Source organism: Stegodyphus dumicola, chromosome 5, assembly GCF_044657685.1.
Source record: "Stegodyphus dumicola isolate Sdum_Otavi_A_Nest chromosome 5, ASM4465768v1".
Classification (NCBI taxonomy): Eukaryota; Metazoa; Arthropoda; class Arachnida; order Araneae; family Eresidae; genus Stegodyphus; species Stegodyphus dumicola.
The window spans coordinates 172,631,006-172,649,700 of NC_140772.1; the positions used below are offsets into that span (position 1 = coordinate 172,631,006).

General features: G+C 33.6%; 1 protein-coding gene across 9 annotated transcripts in view; it reads left to right on the forward strand.

The window, feature by feature from the left end:
* The window catches only part of LOC118199452 (scm-like with four MBT domains protein 1), a 244,315-nt gene that overhangs the window by 95,164 nt on the left and 130,456 nt on the right, over nt 1-18,695 (forward strand). For all 9 annotated transcript variants that reach the window (XM_085817388.1, XM_085817385.1, XM_085817389.1 and 6 more), the window contains one exon: nt 17,604-17,751. In XM_085817388.1, coding sequence (XP_085673514.1) covers nt 17,604-17,751 — 148 coding nt within the window. The remainder of the gene's footprint in view (nt 1-17,603; nt 17,752-18,695) is intronic.

Consider the following 18,695-nt stretch of genomic DNA (forward strand, 5'->3'; position numbering starts at 1 on the left):
ACCTCTAACCTTAAATAATTCACTTGATCTTATATATAAAAGCCTTTTGAAAAAGGCTGTTTTTCTTCTATGTCAGCGAATTATTGCTTTTTTTCAACTACTGAGTACGAAAATAAATACAAACTAAAATTTGGATTCAAAAACTTAAGGTTCCACTTTTAAAGTAATATAAGTCTGTGTCTAGAAGACACATAGGCTGTATATAACAATTAAAAATGCCCTGGTTCCTTCATAATAATTTATTTCCTTAATTATGAGACTACTAATTTTAGAAATTAACTCCTGACAGTAATAAAACCAGCTTAGAGCTTTTCACATTAAAATGATAAAGACATCTTCAGTGAAATAAGCAAATGAAAATATATGTAAAACTTTAAAAAGATGCAGTAGTAAAAACAATAAAATATTAAATGAATTGATATGTTATGTAAATACCTTCATCAAACAAGAGCTACCTTTAGAAGCTTTGGTCAGGCTGCAGAATCAACAAATATTTAAAATTAAATAAACTTAAATAAGAGAAGAAAATGCAGGTATCATTTAGTATAGATATTTTGTATTGCTCGAAATGATTATATAAATTGCAGTTAAAAAGTCATATGAATACCCTACAAAGGAAATAATGATTTCTTAGTTTGTTTTAATCAAAAAGCCCAATGGCAAGTTACGAAAAAAGACACTCCACATAAGATGAAAAAAATTAAAGTTCCCTCACCCAAGCAGAATGAGTATCCAAAAGTGTGAAATTCAATTACCAGCATTGTAAGAGAGTAATATGTCCAAAAAATCTGCACAAAGCTTGAATCTGGTAATAAGTGTAAATTTACAAGCTTTCTGAATGCAGAGAAAGTTCTTCTAATTCCAATTTTTTATTACTCTCTACTTTTTTTCTTGGGATCGAAAATAAACTTGTATGTAAATTTATAAATATATATAAATACTAGCAGTATCCATAATATAGAGGCCCGGTGACATAGTGGTTAGCGCATCGCGCAGCAGCACCACAGGTCCAGGGTTTGATTCTCGAGCTGGGCAAGGTCGACTCAGCCTTTCATCCCTTGATTTCCATCACTTGGGTCGATAAAATGAGTACCAAGTTTGCTTGGGGGCTAAACACTGGGGGTTCTGCGACCAAGCTGACCACTTGTTCAGGGCATATGCTTATGCACCCCGGGGGCCACGGTCCAGAAAGCAGATTTTGGGCACTGCAGGCCTTGGCCCATTAGGGCTGTTACACCACCGAGTTTAGTTTTTAGTTTATTCATAATATGATAAATAAAACTTAAAAGATTGAATCACCATTTTTTGCCAATATCAGCATTAACTAAAAAATCTGATCTGCAGGAAGGCTTTCAATGTAAAGTTTTTATACTTATAAAGTATAAACTTTTATACAGTATAAAGTCCAAGATTCAGACTTATTGGGACTTCTGAATTTTAGAACTTTCCAGATTTTAGATCATCAGTTTAAATCTAGTAAGATCATATGTAGAAATTACAAAATTAAAAAATATGAAGTAGTTGTACCAGCTGTCCAGTACTAAGATAAATCCCTGATTGATTTATCTTAGTACTTATTTACTGATTATACTTGGAAATAGTATGTATTTACACTATGTTAGTTTTCCATAATGGTGGTCTTCTTACAGAAATTATGTTCAGTTTGAGCATTTGTTTATGTTGTAAGAGATACTGGTCATTTTCAGAAAAAAACTGATCTGCAGGAAGGCTTTCAATGTAAAGTTTTATATTTATTCCTGTACAGTACAAAGTCCAAGATTCAGATTTATTGGGACTTCTGAATTTTAGAACTTTCCAAATTTTAGATCATCAGTTTAAATCCAGCAAGTTCATGTGCAAAAATTACAAAATAAAATAAAAATGAAGTAGTTGTTTATGAAACAGTGAAACATTTATTACTTTAAAGGAATCAAAATTTACAAAAAAAAATCAATATTTATTTGCTTTATTTAACATTTCTCATAAGCTGTTTAAGTTACTTCTCATAATTTTTTGTTCAGTTGCAGAGTTCAATTGCTCAAGTTGCCAAGTTGAAAATTCCCACTAAATTATGAGTAGAAATGTTTTAGTTTTCAGCACCCAATATGTCACTTTTTTTTCTCTCAGTAGCAATATTTTCTGCCTTTAGAACGATACTACAGATTTTGAGAAATGTCTCATTTTAGCACAACATAATACTTAGCTAGCATTCAGTCTACACAATTTATAATGTATCCCATGACAGGTGACTAAAGACATGTCGTTTCAGTAAATCTTATCTCTCTAGTATCAATTTTTTTATGGATAAAAAATCAGTTATTCTTAATTTAAAAAGCACTAAATACAATCTTTTGGCCTGTAAATATAATTTTCAATTATCTATTTTTTTGCAAATAAAAGAAATTTCCATTAAGTTTCTCCTTGTCAACACATAATGCAGCTATCACATAAGATATTTATTGCCGTAACATAACATTAGAAAGAGCAGTTCTCAGAAGTACTTTTCGATGAAATCAGGTTGCCATTTCACTTGGTAAACAGGCTGAAAGTCAAACAAGAATCAGTTATCCCTCAGATTGGCGAAAGTGACGTTTCTTTTCAAGTGACGATTGCTTTTCCGTTTTGTATTTATTATCGCTCATACTTTTTTCATTTTAAACTTTATTGTTAGTTATGAAAAATAATAGAGAGGTGATGGCTATTAAGTATAAATCACTTTTATCTCGATTCTGGCGATTTAAAAACTAAAGAGGAAAAACGTGCAAAATCCTATTCTTTGTAATGATCTGTTGTATATATTTGATTTCATTATTGTAAATAGTTATTTTTGTATCCATATATTTATTTAATAACTTTTATGTACATAATATAATTCCATTTACTGATATTCGTTTTGTGATTAGTCAAAAAGTTTTATTTCATCCCCAAAATGTTAAATATTTCATAAAGGCTACTTGCTCAATTTTTTTGTTTAAATTCACAAGTATAGTTACAAAAGCAAAGGTTGTGTGTAAGTGGGTGAATTTTAATGACTAGCCTAATGCACAAAATTCACTTCAATTATTTTTTCAGCTGTGTATTCCATAAATATGATAATGTGCAAAGAAATGATGATTACATTTGCTGCCAATTACCTAATCGTTATATGAATTAGAGGTAACTTCAGATAAACTTTTTGCCAATGTTCATTTTTGTATTCATACATATATATATATACACACACACATCTAATAAGTCATATATTTACATACACATGGCGAGAGAGATGCGATGGTTTAGAAGTTGTTGATGTATGTTTATTAGTGTTAATGTAATGAATAAGATTTATATTAATGAATGTATATATAAATGTTTTTCATCATTTATAATAATAAATCCATAAATTTCCAATGTTTCGATATGTAGCATTTATAATAAAACTATAGTTCTTAATGTGCTTATAATCTAAAATGCATTTCATTAATAACATGAAGATAATAGCATGCAAATTTAATGTGTATCCTCATTATTACATAATCTATGTTTTAATAATAATCGCTGATTTTAACATAATTGCTGATTATGCAATTTCAATTTAAAAGTATAAAAACATATTTAACATATAAAAACATATTTAAAAAAATTATTCCCCTTAAATTTAATAAAAAAGAATTCTATTATATTATATAACAGTAACATTCTTTTCACACGATCAGCACGGAGTACGACAAATTTGGCAAACTTTTGGCGATGAATAATTTTTAAACAAATCATCAGAAATAGCACGTCATCACCGAGCACATTATAAAATATTGTCAACCCTGAAATTTCTATGATTATAAATTTAATGAGTATATAAACATTTAAAAAGGACTTAGACAGTTATACTTTTCCCGTATTTCTTCAATTAAATCAGCATCTATTTCCACCTTCTATGATTTCACAATGAGAGCCATAGCCATATTGAAAATTACCCGTCATCCTTCAGAAGCAAAACTTTTGTCTGATTAGTTGAACGTACGTGGAACACGTCTCCAGACGGAACATTTTAGGGAAGGTTTCAAAATGTTGCTCATAGTTGAGAAATGTTGTGTCTAGCTAGACGAAACATTTCAAGGAAGTCTCCTGTTTAAACCAGTGCTACTAGAATTTCGTTTCTCGGAAATGTCCTGCCTAGCCACGCACGCCGATAGAAGTGATAAGGTTCTAACACTTCGCAGCACTGAAGTCTGTAATCATCGCCAAAGGTAATGTCATTGTAAAAGGTCGCTATATTCTTTGGTATTCAGTTACTAATATTTGAAAAAAAAATGTCTAGACATTACTGTGCGAGTCATTTCTGAAGTTGCCCTAAGTTAATCTCGTGATGATGACGGGGGGGGGGGGATATTGCCACATTGATATCAGGGAAATATTGATTCAGTAGGTGTAAAATCACTAATGTACTTTGATAGAATGTTTCGGTTTGGAATGTATGCCAAGCAAAAAGCTACTATAGAACCAACGAATTATTGGTTGTATAGATTAAGATGGTTGATAATTATGTTTCTTCAACATGGAGGTGATTTATTTAGTGCTGAACTGAAATTAAGGATCAGGACCTTTCACATATTTCATTATGGAAAAAAAATCAGTTGCACATGTATGAGGCATTAACCCTTTTGTTTCGTAGTTTTTTTTTTTCTTTTATCAAAATAGGTTAAAAAAATTCATATTTTTTTATTACATATTTCAAATCTACATATATTTTAGAGTTGAAATATACAAAAAAAATTTTTAAAAGAGTTTTTTTAATATAGAATTAGATCATAAAAAAGGTTCTTGTTAAAAAAATTGAAGAGTAATCATATGAAAGCAAAATTTTGAAAATTATGATGTATTTAATGAAATACAAAGGTAAAACATAAACATATCTACTAATGAAAATATGCAAAATACTTAACAAAAAATATGTGTTAGAAAAGAAGTTTGGTATGGTAAACTTTCAAAACAAGGCTTCAGGCAAAGTCCAACCTCGCAATCTTTGCACCAAATTTGCGTTTCTTTATTAATTTTTTTGCCAGTTTCAGCTTTTTTTAGTAACAAACAGCTTACTGTCTCGGAGGTTCTTTCCTGATGGGATTGGGGGGGGGGGGGGTATATGGCTAGAAAATATATCGAGCAGTTAGTCTCGTGGGATTGAGAGTTAAACTACATCTGCAAGGGTAAACCCTGGAATTTCCATTTGAATACTTCAGTTTGCTTAGATCAATAATTTGCTAGCGGAGCTCTAGAAGCATTGTATTTTGCAATGGGTCATTCTTTTTATAAAGGATATACGCATTCCACAGCTATTGCGAAGAAAAGGAAATGAAGGAGGAGCTGGTGGAAGATTTTACACTACTGTTGAACGTTTTGAATAGAAAATGAATCTTCAGATTCATTGCTATCTGTTACAGGAATCAGAGAAATTCTCATCAATTTTGCTGTAACTATCTTCAATATACTTGAAATTAGAGTCAGAACTGTCAGTGCCAAAAATACAAGGGGTGATCAAATGAAAAGGTACGAAACGACGTAAAAACGTAACAGATAAATATTTACATATTCTGTCATTGGAGAACGTAGCGAGACATCTTGGGATGTGATTGGAATCTTTGCGCCAGCATGTGCAGGAGAGAGCAGAGCTCTTATCAAAAGCGGCGTCCAAATGATGCGGCAGTCCGTATAAGGCGAGGATGGCATTCGCGTTGCAAAATTCGACTACTGAGGGGCAGCGAGGTGTTATCCGATTTCTGACTGCGGAAAATGAGAAACCGGCAGCTATTCATCGCCGGATGGTGACAGTTTATGGAGAGAAATGTGTCTCTGACAAGTCTGTCAGAAAATGGAGTGCCCGTTTTCATGCAGGCCGTGAGTGAATTTTGCCACTAAATTCTGATTTTTAGTTTTTCTTAAATGGAATTTATTCCGTCTAATTACCCTATTATCTTTTGTTCTAATCCAATATGATCTAGGAGTTGAATGCTTTTTTAAAACTATAGCAGGCTCCCATTTATTTTCCCATCTCAACATTACCTTTTCCCCAGGAATAAATTCAGGTCTTTCCCTTGCATGCTTATCATAATAGATTTTAGCCTGTTTCTGCTTACTCCTTCACCTTTTCTCTATATTGATCTTTTACAGTTGGTTTCAATTCTGTTTGTGTAATTGGTAATCGTGTTCTGAAATTCCTACTTAATAGCATTTGACTTGGTGATAAATTTATACCTGAAATTGTAGTATTTCTATATTCCAGTAAAGCCTCATTTAATTTCTCTAATCCTGCTTTTCTAAATAAACTCTTAACTATACCTACCAACCTTTCTGCAAATCCATTAGATTTAGGATACCGAGGACTGCTAGTGATTATTTCAAATCCCCAATCCCTTGCGAAACTCTTCATTTTCCAACTATTAAATGGTACGTTATCACAAATTAAAGTTTTGGATATTCCATGTGTTGCAAATATCGATTTCAATTTACTAGTAACTTCCACTGCACTTTTATTTTTTAGAGGAATTATGTCTACCCATTTAGTTAAGTAACAGCCTATTACTAGATAACTTTTCCCTGCATACTCACAGATATCAGCACCAACCTTTTCATAATGTAAACTGTGAATTTCATGAGAAACAAGAGGTTCTTTTACTGTTTGAGGCCTGAACCTATCACAAATTAGGCATTTAGAAATCATATTCTCAATGTCACTGTTGATTCCTGGCCAAAATAGTACTTGTCGAGCCCTAGCTTTTGATTTTTCAATCTCACAGTCAGCTTCATGCAATAATGTTAACATACACTTTCTTAATGCAACAGGTACTACAATTCGATTATTAAAAAAAACTAAATCTTGTTCAACACTCAACTCATTTTTAAATTTAAAATAAGATCTTGCTTCTTTAGGAATTTTATCAACACTCAAAGGCCATCCATTTTGCCAATATTCTTTCACTAGCATTAACCCTTCATCTTCTAATGTAGCTTTCTGAAATTCCCTTTTCTTACTCTCAGACATTTGCAGTTGTTTTGTTAGTGTATGAACAATCTCTGTCATATCCATGTTTTCATTCGTGTCTGTATCAGTAAAGGAACGTGACAGTAAATCTGCAATATACATATATTTCCCAGGCAAATATTTAAGTTTTAAGTTATATTTTAAGGGCTTAATTTTTATCCTCTGCAATCTATTTGACAACACATTAGCAACATTTTTGTTCATAATTGAAACTAATGGTTTATGATCAGTAAGCACTTCTACCTCTCTACCATAAATGTATTGGATTGTAGGGTAAGTTCTGTCGTATTTTAAAGAAAATATTTGAATTCATTTATAAAAATATGTGTTTAATATTAATCAATTATATATGCTCCGTTATTTGTTACAACCTGTTGCCATCTTCCAGGTAACCTGTAAATTCCTGTTTTGTAGAAGTTCTCATCCATGGAGTTAAAATAGTCAGCAACTGCCTTAGAAACACTTTCAAAATTTTTTTCCCGTTAGATAATTTTGCAGAGATCTGAACAGGCAATAATCAGAGGGTGCAATGTCAGGTAAATACGGGGGGTGACTAAGGATTTCCCATCCTAACGCATTCAGTTTTTGTAGTGTCACCACTGCAGTATGCGGGCGAGCATTATTGTGATGGAACACTATTCCTTTTCTGGACGCTAATGCTGGCCTTTTTTCTTTGATAGCTGCATTCAATTTATCCATCTGATTGCAGTACAGATCCGCGTTGATGTTTTTTCCCTGTTTCAGCAACTCGTAATACACTGGACCTTTCCTGTCCCACCACAAACAAAGCAGTACTTTTCGTTGATGGATACTTGGTTTTGGAACTGTTGCTGATGATGTTCCTGGTTTGCAGTTAGATGTTTTTCTTTTAATATTCTCGTAAAGAATCCACTTTTCATCTCCAGTAACCAGCCTGTCCAAAAATGGCTCCACATTGTGTCTAATCAGATGTGATGAACATATTCTTACACGATCAGACAAATTCTTTTCCGTTAATTCATGTGGAACCCAAACACTTTGCTTTAACACAAACCCAAGAGATTTAATGTGATCTCCAACAGTTGTATGATGAATGCCAAACTCTTCTGCAATTTCTCGACTTGTTAAATGTGGATTATTTTCCAACATGGATCGCAAAACATCATTATCGATCTTGGATGGTCGTCCAGATCGAACACTTTCTTTGAGGCTCAGTTTCCCGGAACGAAATTTGCTAAACCATCTTTGACAAGTACGAACATTTACAATATCTATTCCAAATACTGCACATAAATTTTTACATGCAACAGATGCGTTGCTTCCTTTTTGGAATTCATATAAAATGCAGTGTCGTAAATGCACTTTATCTACCAAAATGTTTTTCCCTTTAAATATTACAAGCAAATGATGAATGGTAAAAAAGGGCACCTTTTATATTATACAGCAGCTAAAAAAACAAAAAAAAAAAAAAAAAAAAAAAAAAAAAAAACCGATTGACTCACTAGCCAGATGTTTTTTTTATTTACAAGAAAAATCACCTGCCTATTTAAAATACCACAGAACTTTCCCTCCAACCCTATAATAGTGAAATTTATTAGCAGCAAATAAAATACTAAGAAATTCTTTCTCAATCTGAGCATAGTTTTTTTCTGCATTATTTAAACTCCGAGACCAAAAAGCAATTGGTTGCCCATTCTGCAATAAGTAGCAGCCTAACCCATCTTTAGAACTATCTGCCTGTATAGTTATAGGTTTACTGCTATCAAATATTCCTAACACAGGTGCATTGGAAATTAATTTTTTTAATTCCCTGAATGCTTTAGAATGTAGCTGTAACCAGTGCCATTCTACTTTGTTTTTCAAAAGTTCCCTTAATATGGCTGTTTTCTCTGAAAAATGTGGTACAAATTTCCTCAAATAATTACACATTCCCAAAACACATTGTAATTCATGCTTATTCTGAGGTTCCTGTAACTCAGTAATGGCTTTAATTCAATCAGAATCAGGTCGCATGCCTGACGCATTAAATAAATGACCTAAATATTTAACCTCACTAACCCTATATTGAAGTTTTTGCTTGTTGAATTTAATATTGAGTTTTTTAGCTCTGTTGATGACCTCTGTTAAAATTTTATCATGTTGTTGTATAGTGCTAGCAGCAATGAGGATGTCACCAAAATAGACCAATACTCCTGGTATATCACCAAAGTTTTCAAGATTGCGTTTCTGAAAAATTTCAGGTGCACAGGAAATACCCATTGGAAGCCTTAAGAATTTATAGCATCCAAATGGTGTGCTAAAAGTACAAAGATCACTACTATTTCCATCTAACGCTATTTGAAAAAAAAAAACCATCCTTTAAGTCCAAAACAGAGTAAATTGATTTATTACATAGCTTTGGTAAAATCTCCTCAATTGTTGGAATCAACACATGTTCTCTTTTTATAGCTTTGTTAAGATCTTGAGGATCATGGCATATTCTTAAGGATCCATTAGCTTTTTCAATTATTACTAGATTGCTAACCCAGTTCAAAGGTTGATCAACTTTTGCAATAATGCTCCGTCTCTCTAATTCGCTTAATTTTAATTCCAGTTTAGGTTTTAAACTAAGTGGTGTACTCTACATAATGGTCTCACTACAGGAGCTATCTGATCATCAACCATGATTTTACACAATTCACTAAATTTCCCCACACCTTCAAACACTTCTGAATTATTAATAATAAATTGATCTTTAGATGGAGGTAAAACAATTGTATACTGATCCAACTTACCTTTAATTGATATTCCAACCTTATTTATAAACTGAATTAAATTAAGTTTAACACATGCATCAATTCCTAATAATGGACGTATATGCTTGCTAGAAACAATTAAAAACTCTAGAGTATGATCCACACCATCTGAGGAACACTGTAACATCAATGACCCATCAGGTTTAACCTTGGACCCCCCAAATGCTTCTAATACAACATTACACTTGTTTAAAATAAGATTAGAGTTCTTAGCACTCAGTGTTTCGTAAGTGTTCACAGGCAAAACATTCACTTCAGACCCTGTGTCCAACTTAAAAGTCACAGTTGTCCCTTCAACAATTAAAGTTTTAGTCCACTCTTTTGTAGATGATGTTGAACACACACTTTTAGTTCTTTGAACATTTATGGAATTCACGAAGAATTCATTATCAGATTCCCTATATACATCTCCGTTATCATGCTGAGAAACAGTTTGGATGTGCTTCAGTCTGCACATAGTCGAAAAGTGATTTAGTTTGCCACAATTAAAGCATTTTTTCCCATATGCTGGATACTGTCCATTAACGTGATGTCTGTTGCATTTTTTACATAAAGATGTCTCAGTATTTGAAGTGTCATCACTCCATCGTCTGTGCTTCCTCACTGCTAAGGCTGCATTGGCTCCTCCTGCCCGATGTTGCTTTACTTTTTCTCTAGTTACGCTGTCAACATTGTGTTCTCTTAACGTTTGAGCACGAGCTTTGCTCAATTCAGCTGCTTTCCTTAATTCAATTGCTTTTTCCAAACTCAGATTATTTTCTCGCAGCATCCTCTCCTGTAAACTGGCATCTGATACTCCAAGGACAATGTGATCACGTATGACAGAGTCACTCTGCTTACCAAATTCGCAAGATTTTACAAGTTTTTTCAGCTCAGTTACGAAACAATCAAAAAGTTCCCCTTCTTTTTGTTTTCTCTTATTGAATAAAAATCTCTCCACCACAACATTTGTTCTAGGTGTTGTGAAAGCTTCAAACCTCTCAAGCACTTTTTCATAGTTACCCTGATCTCCTGTTGAAAGATTGAACATGTTGAACACTTCAACTGCTTCCTCACCAGCGGCATTTAAAAATAAAGCAACTTTCACATCTGAATCTTTTGAAGCATTACCTGAAGCTTTCATATAAATCTGGAACAGCTGCTTGAATCTGCGCCAGTTTTCAGCCACATTGCCGTCGAAACTTAGGCCTTGCGGTGGGCGACAAAATTCCATCTTGCGTCTGCTGAGAGGAAAAATAACCAAGGGGATTGATTGCCTGGCAATTAGTTGTAATACTATTCCACACGACTATGTGCCATGTTTTAATCATATTAATATTTATTGATCTATAATTAAGTTCATTACAACACTTTCACACACAGCACATTGTTTATTCCACAAGAACATTAACTGACAATTACTTCACTTCAGTTTGACCAGCAACTAGTGTGTTGCCACATATATGTAACAGCCGCCTCCTTCTGCAGCTTCAGTTATGTATAAAACAAAATCTTTAAGAATACTTTACTTTTAAATTAAGCATTATGCACTAGTTTAGGGCTATAAACATTAACCTAACTAAGTATTTTAAGCGAGAGGCGTGGTGAATAAAATGTTACAGAATTTTTATCTCGATGATGGTGGCAAGAACTGCAAATTATGGAGATCACAAAAAATTTATACCTTTGCTGTCTTAAAAATTCACTTTTTTAATTGTTTTTTTAACAAAATAAAATATATTTGCTAAACTAACCCTCACCGCCATGTTTCTATAAAAAAGTATAATTCAAGAATAACAATAATTTTTATTCCATTATTCAGATTTTTCATAACAGGGAAAGGAAATTTCATTAGTGGGAGGAGGCAAACGATTTTTTAAGGGAAGGAATGTAACATGATGTGATGAGCAAAATAGTAATGAAACGTAAAGATATTAGAAATTTGAAAGCATTTGGAAGAGCGAGGTTGGAAAATTAATATCATTAAGTAAACAAGAAAAATTATTAATGATGTGAAAGTTGGATTAAATGAAGAAGCTTTACAGATATCTTTTGAAGATCCCATATTGAAATGTAATTAAGTGACTGCCGTACTTAGCTAAAAAAACTCTTTTTCCTTTCGAAATTTAATTCATATTCCCTGATGAGAAATTTCAGCGCTTTTTCAATTTGGCTATTATACACCAAACACCACGATACATATCAAACAATGCTAAATGAACACAATAATTAAAAGCACGTATGAGATCTTCAAGAATCGAAAACTGAATTTTACTGATAGGTAGAAAAAATAACTTAAATATTGAACTTATGGAGAAGTCGAGAAATTTTGTAATTAATTGTAAATTTAAATAATTATTTTGTAGTGTCAGCTAAACGTCACTGTCGGCTTAGTGTCCTGTTGACTAAATGTCTTGACAGTTAACTGTCCCGTAGCTAAATGCCCTGATGGCAAATTCTGTGTGTCGGCTAAATGACATGTCAGTTAAGTGTCCTGTTGGCTAAGTGTCCATCTCGGTTAAACGTCCTGTTGGCTAAGTTTCCGTGTCAGCTAAATGTCCTGTCGGCTAAGTGTACGTGACCGCTGTTACGGTGGTCTAGTATACTGCGAAAAGAAAAATGGGACAGTTCTATATCTCTTGTTTTACTTGTTCGTCAATCCCGTTTTTTCGATTGACGAAATTCAACTTGCATTTTTCATGTCTCAGAAGTACGACTTAGGATATATATTAGATTTATATATAGCATTGTTCTTATACAGGTATTTTGACACAAAATCAGACTTTTTCTGAAATGGCATGCCAATTTTTTTCCATATTTCAATTCTACGACTAAAATTATGCCAAACTCCCAAGTTTTGTAAAAATCGCATGAGTAGTTTTTAAAAAAGTAGCTCTCGAAATTTTGCTCCTCAATGTTAATTGAATTTGATATATATTTATTAATATATGTTTTTTTATGAAACTTATTTGATTCTTCCTTTCAAATTTTGAATTTTAGGCTCATTCCAAATAAAGTTCGCCCATTTTTTTTTATTTTTTATTTTTTTATTTTATTTTTTTTATTTTATTATTATTATTTATTTTTAAAATTTGTATTTTTAAATAATTTCTATAAATTAGAAAAAAAAATTTAATGATATCTTATAAAAGGTTTGTGTTCATCTTAAAGTAGATGTATTTCTAAGCATACCAGCAAAAAATTAAGAGTTTTTTATTGAAAATTTCTAAGATATACGTAAATTTACATTTTGGCAGGTTTTGAAATTTAGCTTATTTATTGTAAGCGATAATAACGAAAATGTGGTTTATGCACTTTGTTAAAATTATTTGAAAGTATGAACGATGACTTTTTCCCGCTTGTGGACTATGAAGAAAAACGAAAGAAAAATAGTTTGCTATAAATTAAGATGTTCGCCAAGTGAATTTTTCTGGGTGCAAACTGAAAAAAATTTGCCAACATAAATTTTTAAATTTATCAACAAAAATTACAAAATTTAATATCTAGACATAATTTGAGTCATAGAATCGAAATATGGAAAAAATTGGTTTATTATTTCAGAAAAAGTCCGTTTTTATGTCAAAATACCTGTGTTAAAATAAAGCTATATATAAATCTAATATATATCATAAGTCACGCTTTCGAGACACGGAAAATGCAGTTTGAATTTCATCAAAAGGCCCAGTGGAACGGGAGATATAGAACTGTCCCTCCCTTTTTTTGTGCAGTATACATTTCTAGGAACATCTGTTCTCCTGCGTCTGTGACTTCCTTTTGTGTTGAAGTGTTGATGTAAAAGATGTGGGAAATGGAATACATGCTGCTGTTCGTCCTAAATAATTTAGCAATCGATGACTTGTCTTTTCAGAAAATTGCAGAGCTTTTATCACAGCCGCTAAAACTGTGAATGAACATGATGCTCTTGCAAAGGCATGTTCTTGCAATACCGTGGAGGAATAAGTTCTGCTTTCCTCATTTCTCTTCCCTGGTTTGAAAAACTTTACCTCTTGTTCTACTTGGTCCTAAGGCAGACAGCAGGACCAGCAGATCAACATCCTCGCTGATGACAGCAGTAGAACAATCAGATTCTGTTTTTTCCAATGCATGATTCACTATTGTTTTATCAGCCTGTGCCTGACTGATTCCAATTCTCTTAGCAATCATTATCTGAGTCATCATAATAATGAATCTGACCGTATTTTTTTCATTACATAAAAAGTGTTGTTGTTGAGCCATCATTGCCACCTCTCCAGTAAAGTCAATATCGACTGATGCAGTGATGGTGGTGGTTCGATGTTATTTCTGCACATTTTGTGCTGTTGACAGTGTTAGAATAACCATCAAAAACGACAGTGAAGCATTCACCATAATGGTTTTTTTTTTTTTTTTTTTTTTATGTAAATCACATATTATTATCACTGAGAAGAATGATCCTATATCCCACCTGACTCAATGAAGAAGGAATCTTCCATCAGTCACATTAGTATGAAGCTTGAGGTCTGGAGTAACTGGGTGAAAAAGGAGAATATTATACAACGTTCATAGTAGGATATTAAAAACGCACCATAAGGCAGTAACTATAATTTATTTATTACCTATGTCAATTAATAGTTAAAGTTATGCCATTTACTAATGTTTAAGTCATTGTCCATTGCATGGATTACTTTTTGAATATGATGCCTGTCAAATGATGCCCCCTCTGCACATTCATCTAGGTGGTGTTGGAAGCTTGCCATAACTTGATATATCTGCTTCAGTACAACATCCCTTCATCCAGCCTCCCTCAGAGACTTCCGATGGGACAAACATCCCCCGTCCAATCAGGGATTAGAGATCTTTACCGACGGGTCTAAAGACGACAAAAGAGTAGGCGCTGCTTTCGCAGTTTTCCACAATAGTCAAGAAATTTTTCAAGATCACTTCAGAGTCAGCGATAATGCCACAGTTTTTCAAGTGGAATTCCTAGCACTTAGGAAAGCAGCCCTTTGGGCAAGCAGTTCAGATTTTAACAAGATCTCTATCTACACAGACAGTATGAGCATCCTACAGAGTATGAATAAGACAGGCAAAATTCCAGTGCATATTCAATCCCTAAAAGAGCTTGTCTCTACTCTGAGTAATACAAAGCAAGTCACCCTTCACTGGGTAAGAGGTCATCAAGGGACAAGAGGGAACGAACGGGCAGACACTCTCGCAAAGGCCGCCACTTCTTGCCAAGACTTAGACATCTCCCTTCCGATCTCTATGAGAGCAGCCAAGCATCACATCCAAGAGGCTTTCTTGTCACAATGGCAAGAAAGATGGGAACAAGGGGACACCGGAAGATACACCTTCGCAATCTTCTCAAACGTCAGGCTGTCAAGAGTTTATTCGAACCACTACACGATTCAGGCCCTTTCCAATCACGGAAAATTCCCCCAATATTTAGAGAGGTTTCTACATTTAAACATCAAGTGCAGCTGTGGATCACCCGCCAGCACAGCAGATGCCGTCCATTACATCACTTCATGCCCACTCATTAAGTCGCTTAGATCTCCAGCCAACACCGCCCTACTCTATAGGAAAGGTCTCAGAGGTTACCTAACGGATTTCTACGGTCTCCAGGAAGTAAGACAGATTGTCAGCTTCGTCAATAACAACAAGACCATCATACAAGTCACACCAGGTTAAAACCTGACGATATTAAAAGGCAGCATGCCTTATATAAATATGTAAATAACTCACTTTTTCATATATATATTCAACTTACTAATCAAACTTGTTTTCACTAATATAACTAATCAATGTAAGTTGGAAAAACCAACATCAAATTGTAATTATAAATGTAATTTGTTTTGTAATTAATTAATAACGTATGACCTGTAGTGCCCAATGGGAGGTGAGGCAGGCTAAGGATAATTATTATTATTATTATTATAACTTGATATAATGTATTCCCTGTGATATTGCCGACGGCAGTTCTGATGCAGTCCTTCAACTCAGGAATGGTGGCACACCGTGTTTGGAAAAATTCTTGCTTCAGGTGGCCCAAAGGAAAAGGTCTGCACATGAAAGATCAGGTGAGCAAGGCGGCCAGGAAATGTCACCAAAACAGGAAATTACTCTACCTGGAAATGTCTGTCGCAATGGTCCGTCCATCTTGGAACTTTCCCATGACGTCCCAAGTTGAAATGTTGCCGAAATAGACGCTGGGTAGTAATAACAGAGTAGTTATTCTTGAAATGACTTTGAACAGCAAAGGCATGATGCTGTGCACTCCACTGATCCATATCACTGTCACACTCAAAATGGCAGCTCATCAGTACACAAATGCGGCAGGAGCTGGCGTGCATTCATGCAGTACGTCATAGTACTACGCAAGTCAAATTACGCTACGAACGTTGCCGCACCCTGTTTAAGTCCTCGTCATTCTTCTTGGAAATAGCTACTCATTCAAATATTAGAAGAGGATCAACTACCTCTGCAGCATGGTCGATTTTGATGCTCATGGAGGCCAGTCATGAGACTTTGTCTTGTTAAGCCTGTCTTATTTCCCCAAACTTTTGCTCTATCATCTTTATTCTAAACTTGGCTTCTTGTTGGGTTTTGGGGCAATTTAGATCATGGTTAGCAATCATGCGTGTTGCGAGGTAGCTAATGCTCGTGATTCTGGAAAGGGAAGGTGCTGAGAAGAAAAAATGGAAGATCTTTCTATCATCATCATCTTTTCTCTCCGGAGACGCACAATAGTCTACATGTTTCTCCTCTGTAGAGAAGCTCAGGCCAGCAAAGCCTTTCAAAGCAGAGCAAACTGATGTTGATGTAGCTGCTCCACCAATCCACTTAGCCAATAAAGACTGCTCACAGCGAAGTATTTGGTGAAATCTTCAAAGTTTTGGGAATGGGTATTAAGAAGAGAATGCATGTTCTGAAGGAAAAATGAGCACATTTTGCATATTGCAGGTAGCCAATCATAACTTTCATGGAGCAGTTTCATCCACTCAGAGCAAAGTGTATAAGAAAAAGGTCTGTAGCCTTTGTGAATATGTGTTAACTTGAACAGCAAAGGAAGTGAGCAGAAAGAACCCTCCAGATAGGGGACACGTTCAAGCTCCCCCCTCCTTTGCTGTCACAATGTCAACCATTCATCTCTTCTGTTAAACTTCAACCTTTTCTCTGCACACACTATTTTTATATAAACACTTACTGTATACAAATTAAATTAGTTTGGAAGGATTTTGAATGCTGGAATATGCAATTTGCCTAAGCATCCAAATTTCAGAAGCTCGTAGCTTGACAATCGTATAACCTAGGACAAAAATGCATAAGACCAGTTTTGTAGGAAATTTCGTCAGCTTCAATTCTGTATATGAACTGTTTTTCTGTAGGAGTCCTTGTTTCCAAGATTTTAGTGAAAAAACTGAAGAAAGGGACCTTTAAATCCCTCCCCTTCCCCAAGCTCATCCCCCACCCTCAGGAACTTTTTACACACATCAACCCAAGTCTAAAGAAAGCGTTTAAGACCATTTCCAAGACTCTAGGTTCCCCCCCCCCCACTGATTGCCCCTTTTTTGTCTAATTTGACTGTGCTATAAGAATTAGTAACTAAACTTTCAGATAGTAATTAGTAACTTTTTAAAGTTAATTCATTATTAATAATAATATATTGAAAAATATATTTTTATCATTTAAAAAAATCTTTGTGTTGAGAAAAATCTCCTGAATTTTGAGCATCATAGGTTAGCAAGTATGGGCTCAGATTTTGGACTTAGTGTGCTGTATTTTTAATTGAATACTAATTAAGTTATATAGTTTCTGCTGTTAAGAATTGTATTTCTTATTCTTTTATCTTGTAGATCTTACAGAATATTGGTGGACGTTTATTATTAAGATATGATGGTTGCAAAGATTCATCATCAGATATGTGGTTGTTTTATTTATCTGATCGTTTGTATCCTGTTGGTTATGCTCAAGAGAATAGTTTACAGTATTCTGCACCAGATGGTAAATTTTAAAACATAATAAATTTTAGTAATATGGAATACAGTTTTTGTACAATTGTTTTATACTTTTATTGTTTATAAGTATGTGATGAAATGAGATATTAAAAAAAATCAACATAAAGCTAATTGTTAGTAAAACTTAAATGTCACTTATCTTCTTTCAAATATGTCCAACTATTAGAAGTGTAAAATATTTAATGCTACTTGATAAATTGTGTAAAGTTTATTTTATTCTCAAACTTATTAATAATTATGTTAATTCATTTTTAGTAATAATGCATACTACTTAGGGATCTATTTTATTTTTAGGATGGTATTAGAAAAGTCAAATTCAGGCATAGATAATATTTTTAATTGAATTTATTCAGTTCGCATTTGCTCATAGGTCCTTAAGTTTTTTCATTAATGGTCCTTAATAGTACTTAATTTCTGTGTGCAGAAATGTGTACCAACCCTATACATTGGGAGGAAAAATTAAAGAAAAGCTCTAAAAACTCAAGTAACTTGAATGATCTTCCAGCTAAGAACATGGAACTAGCACATGATACCTGACATATCTTCAAAATGCAGAACTGCCCAGTGCACAAAAAAAAAAAAAAAAAAAAAAAAAAATTGTTAGAACATAGAAAATATGATATAAAGTGGAATGTGAAAATAATGTTATAGCTTTTCAAGGATAATTTGGAAAAATTAATAAAAATTAATAAGGTGTGTAGTCATCTCTGGCAAAAAAAAAAAAAGCAAGCTTTACATTGATTTTCCGAATTATGTATTGGATTATATAGGAGTTATAGTTGTAACAAAGTCTACACAATAAATAATCCCTTGAATTTCTTGTAGAATGTGGGCTGTTATGATGGAAATTATCATCATTGTGTGCCCCATACAAGTTTCATTGGATTTAAATCCAAAGAAAATGCAGAGCACCTCACCAACTGTATTCCT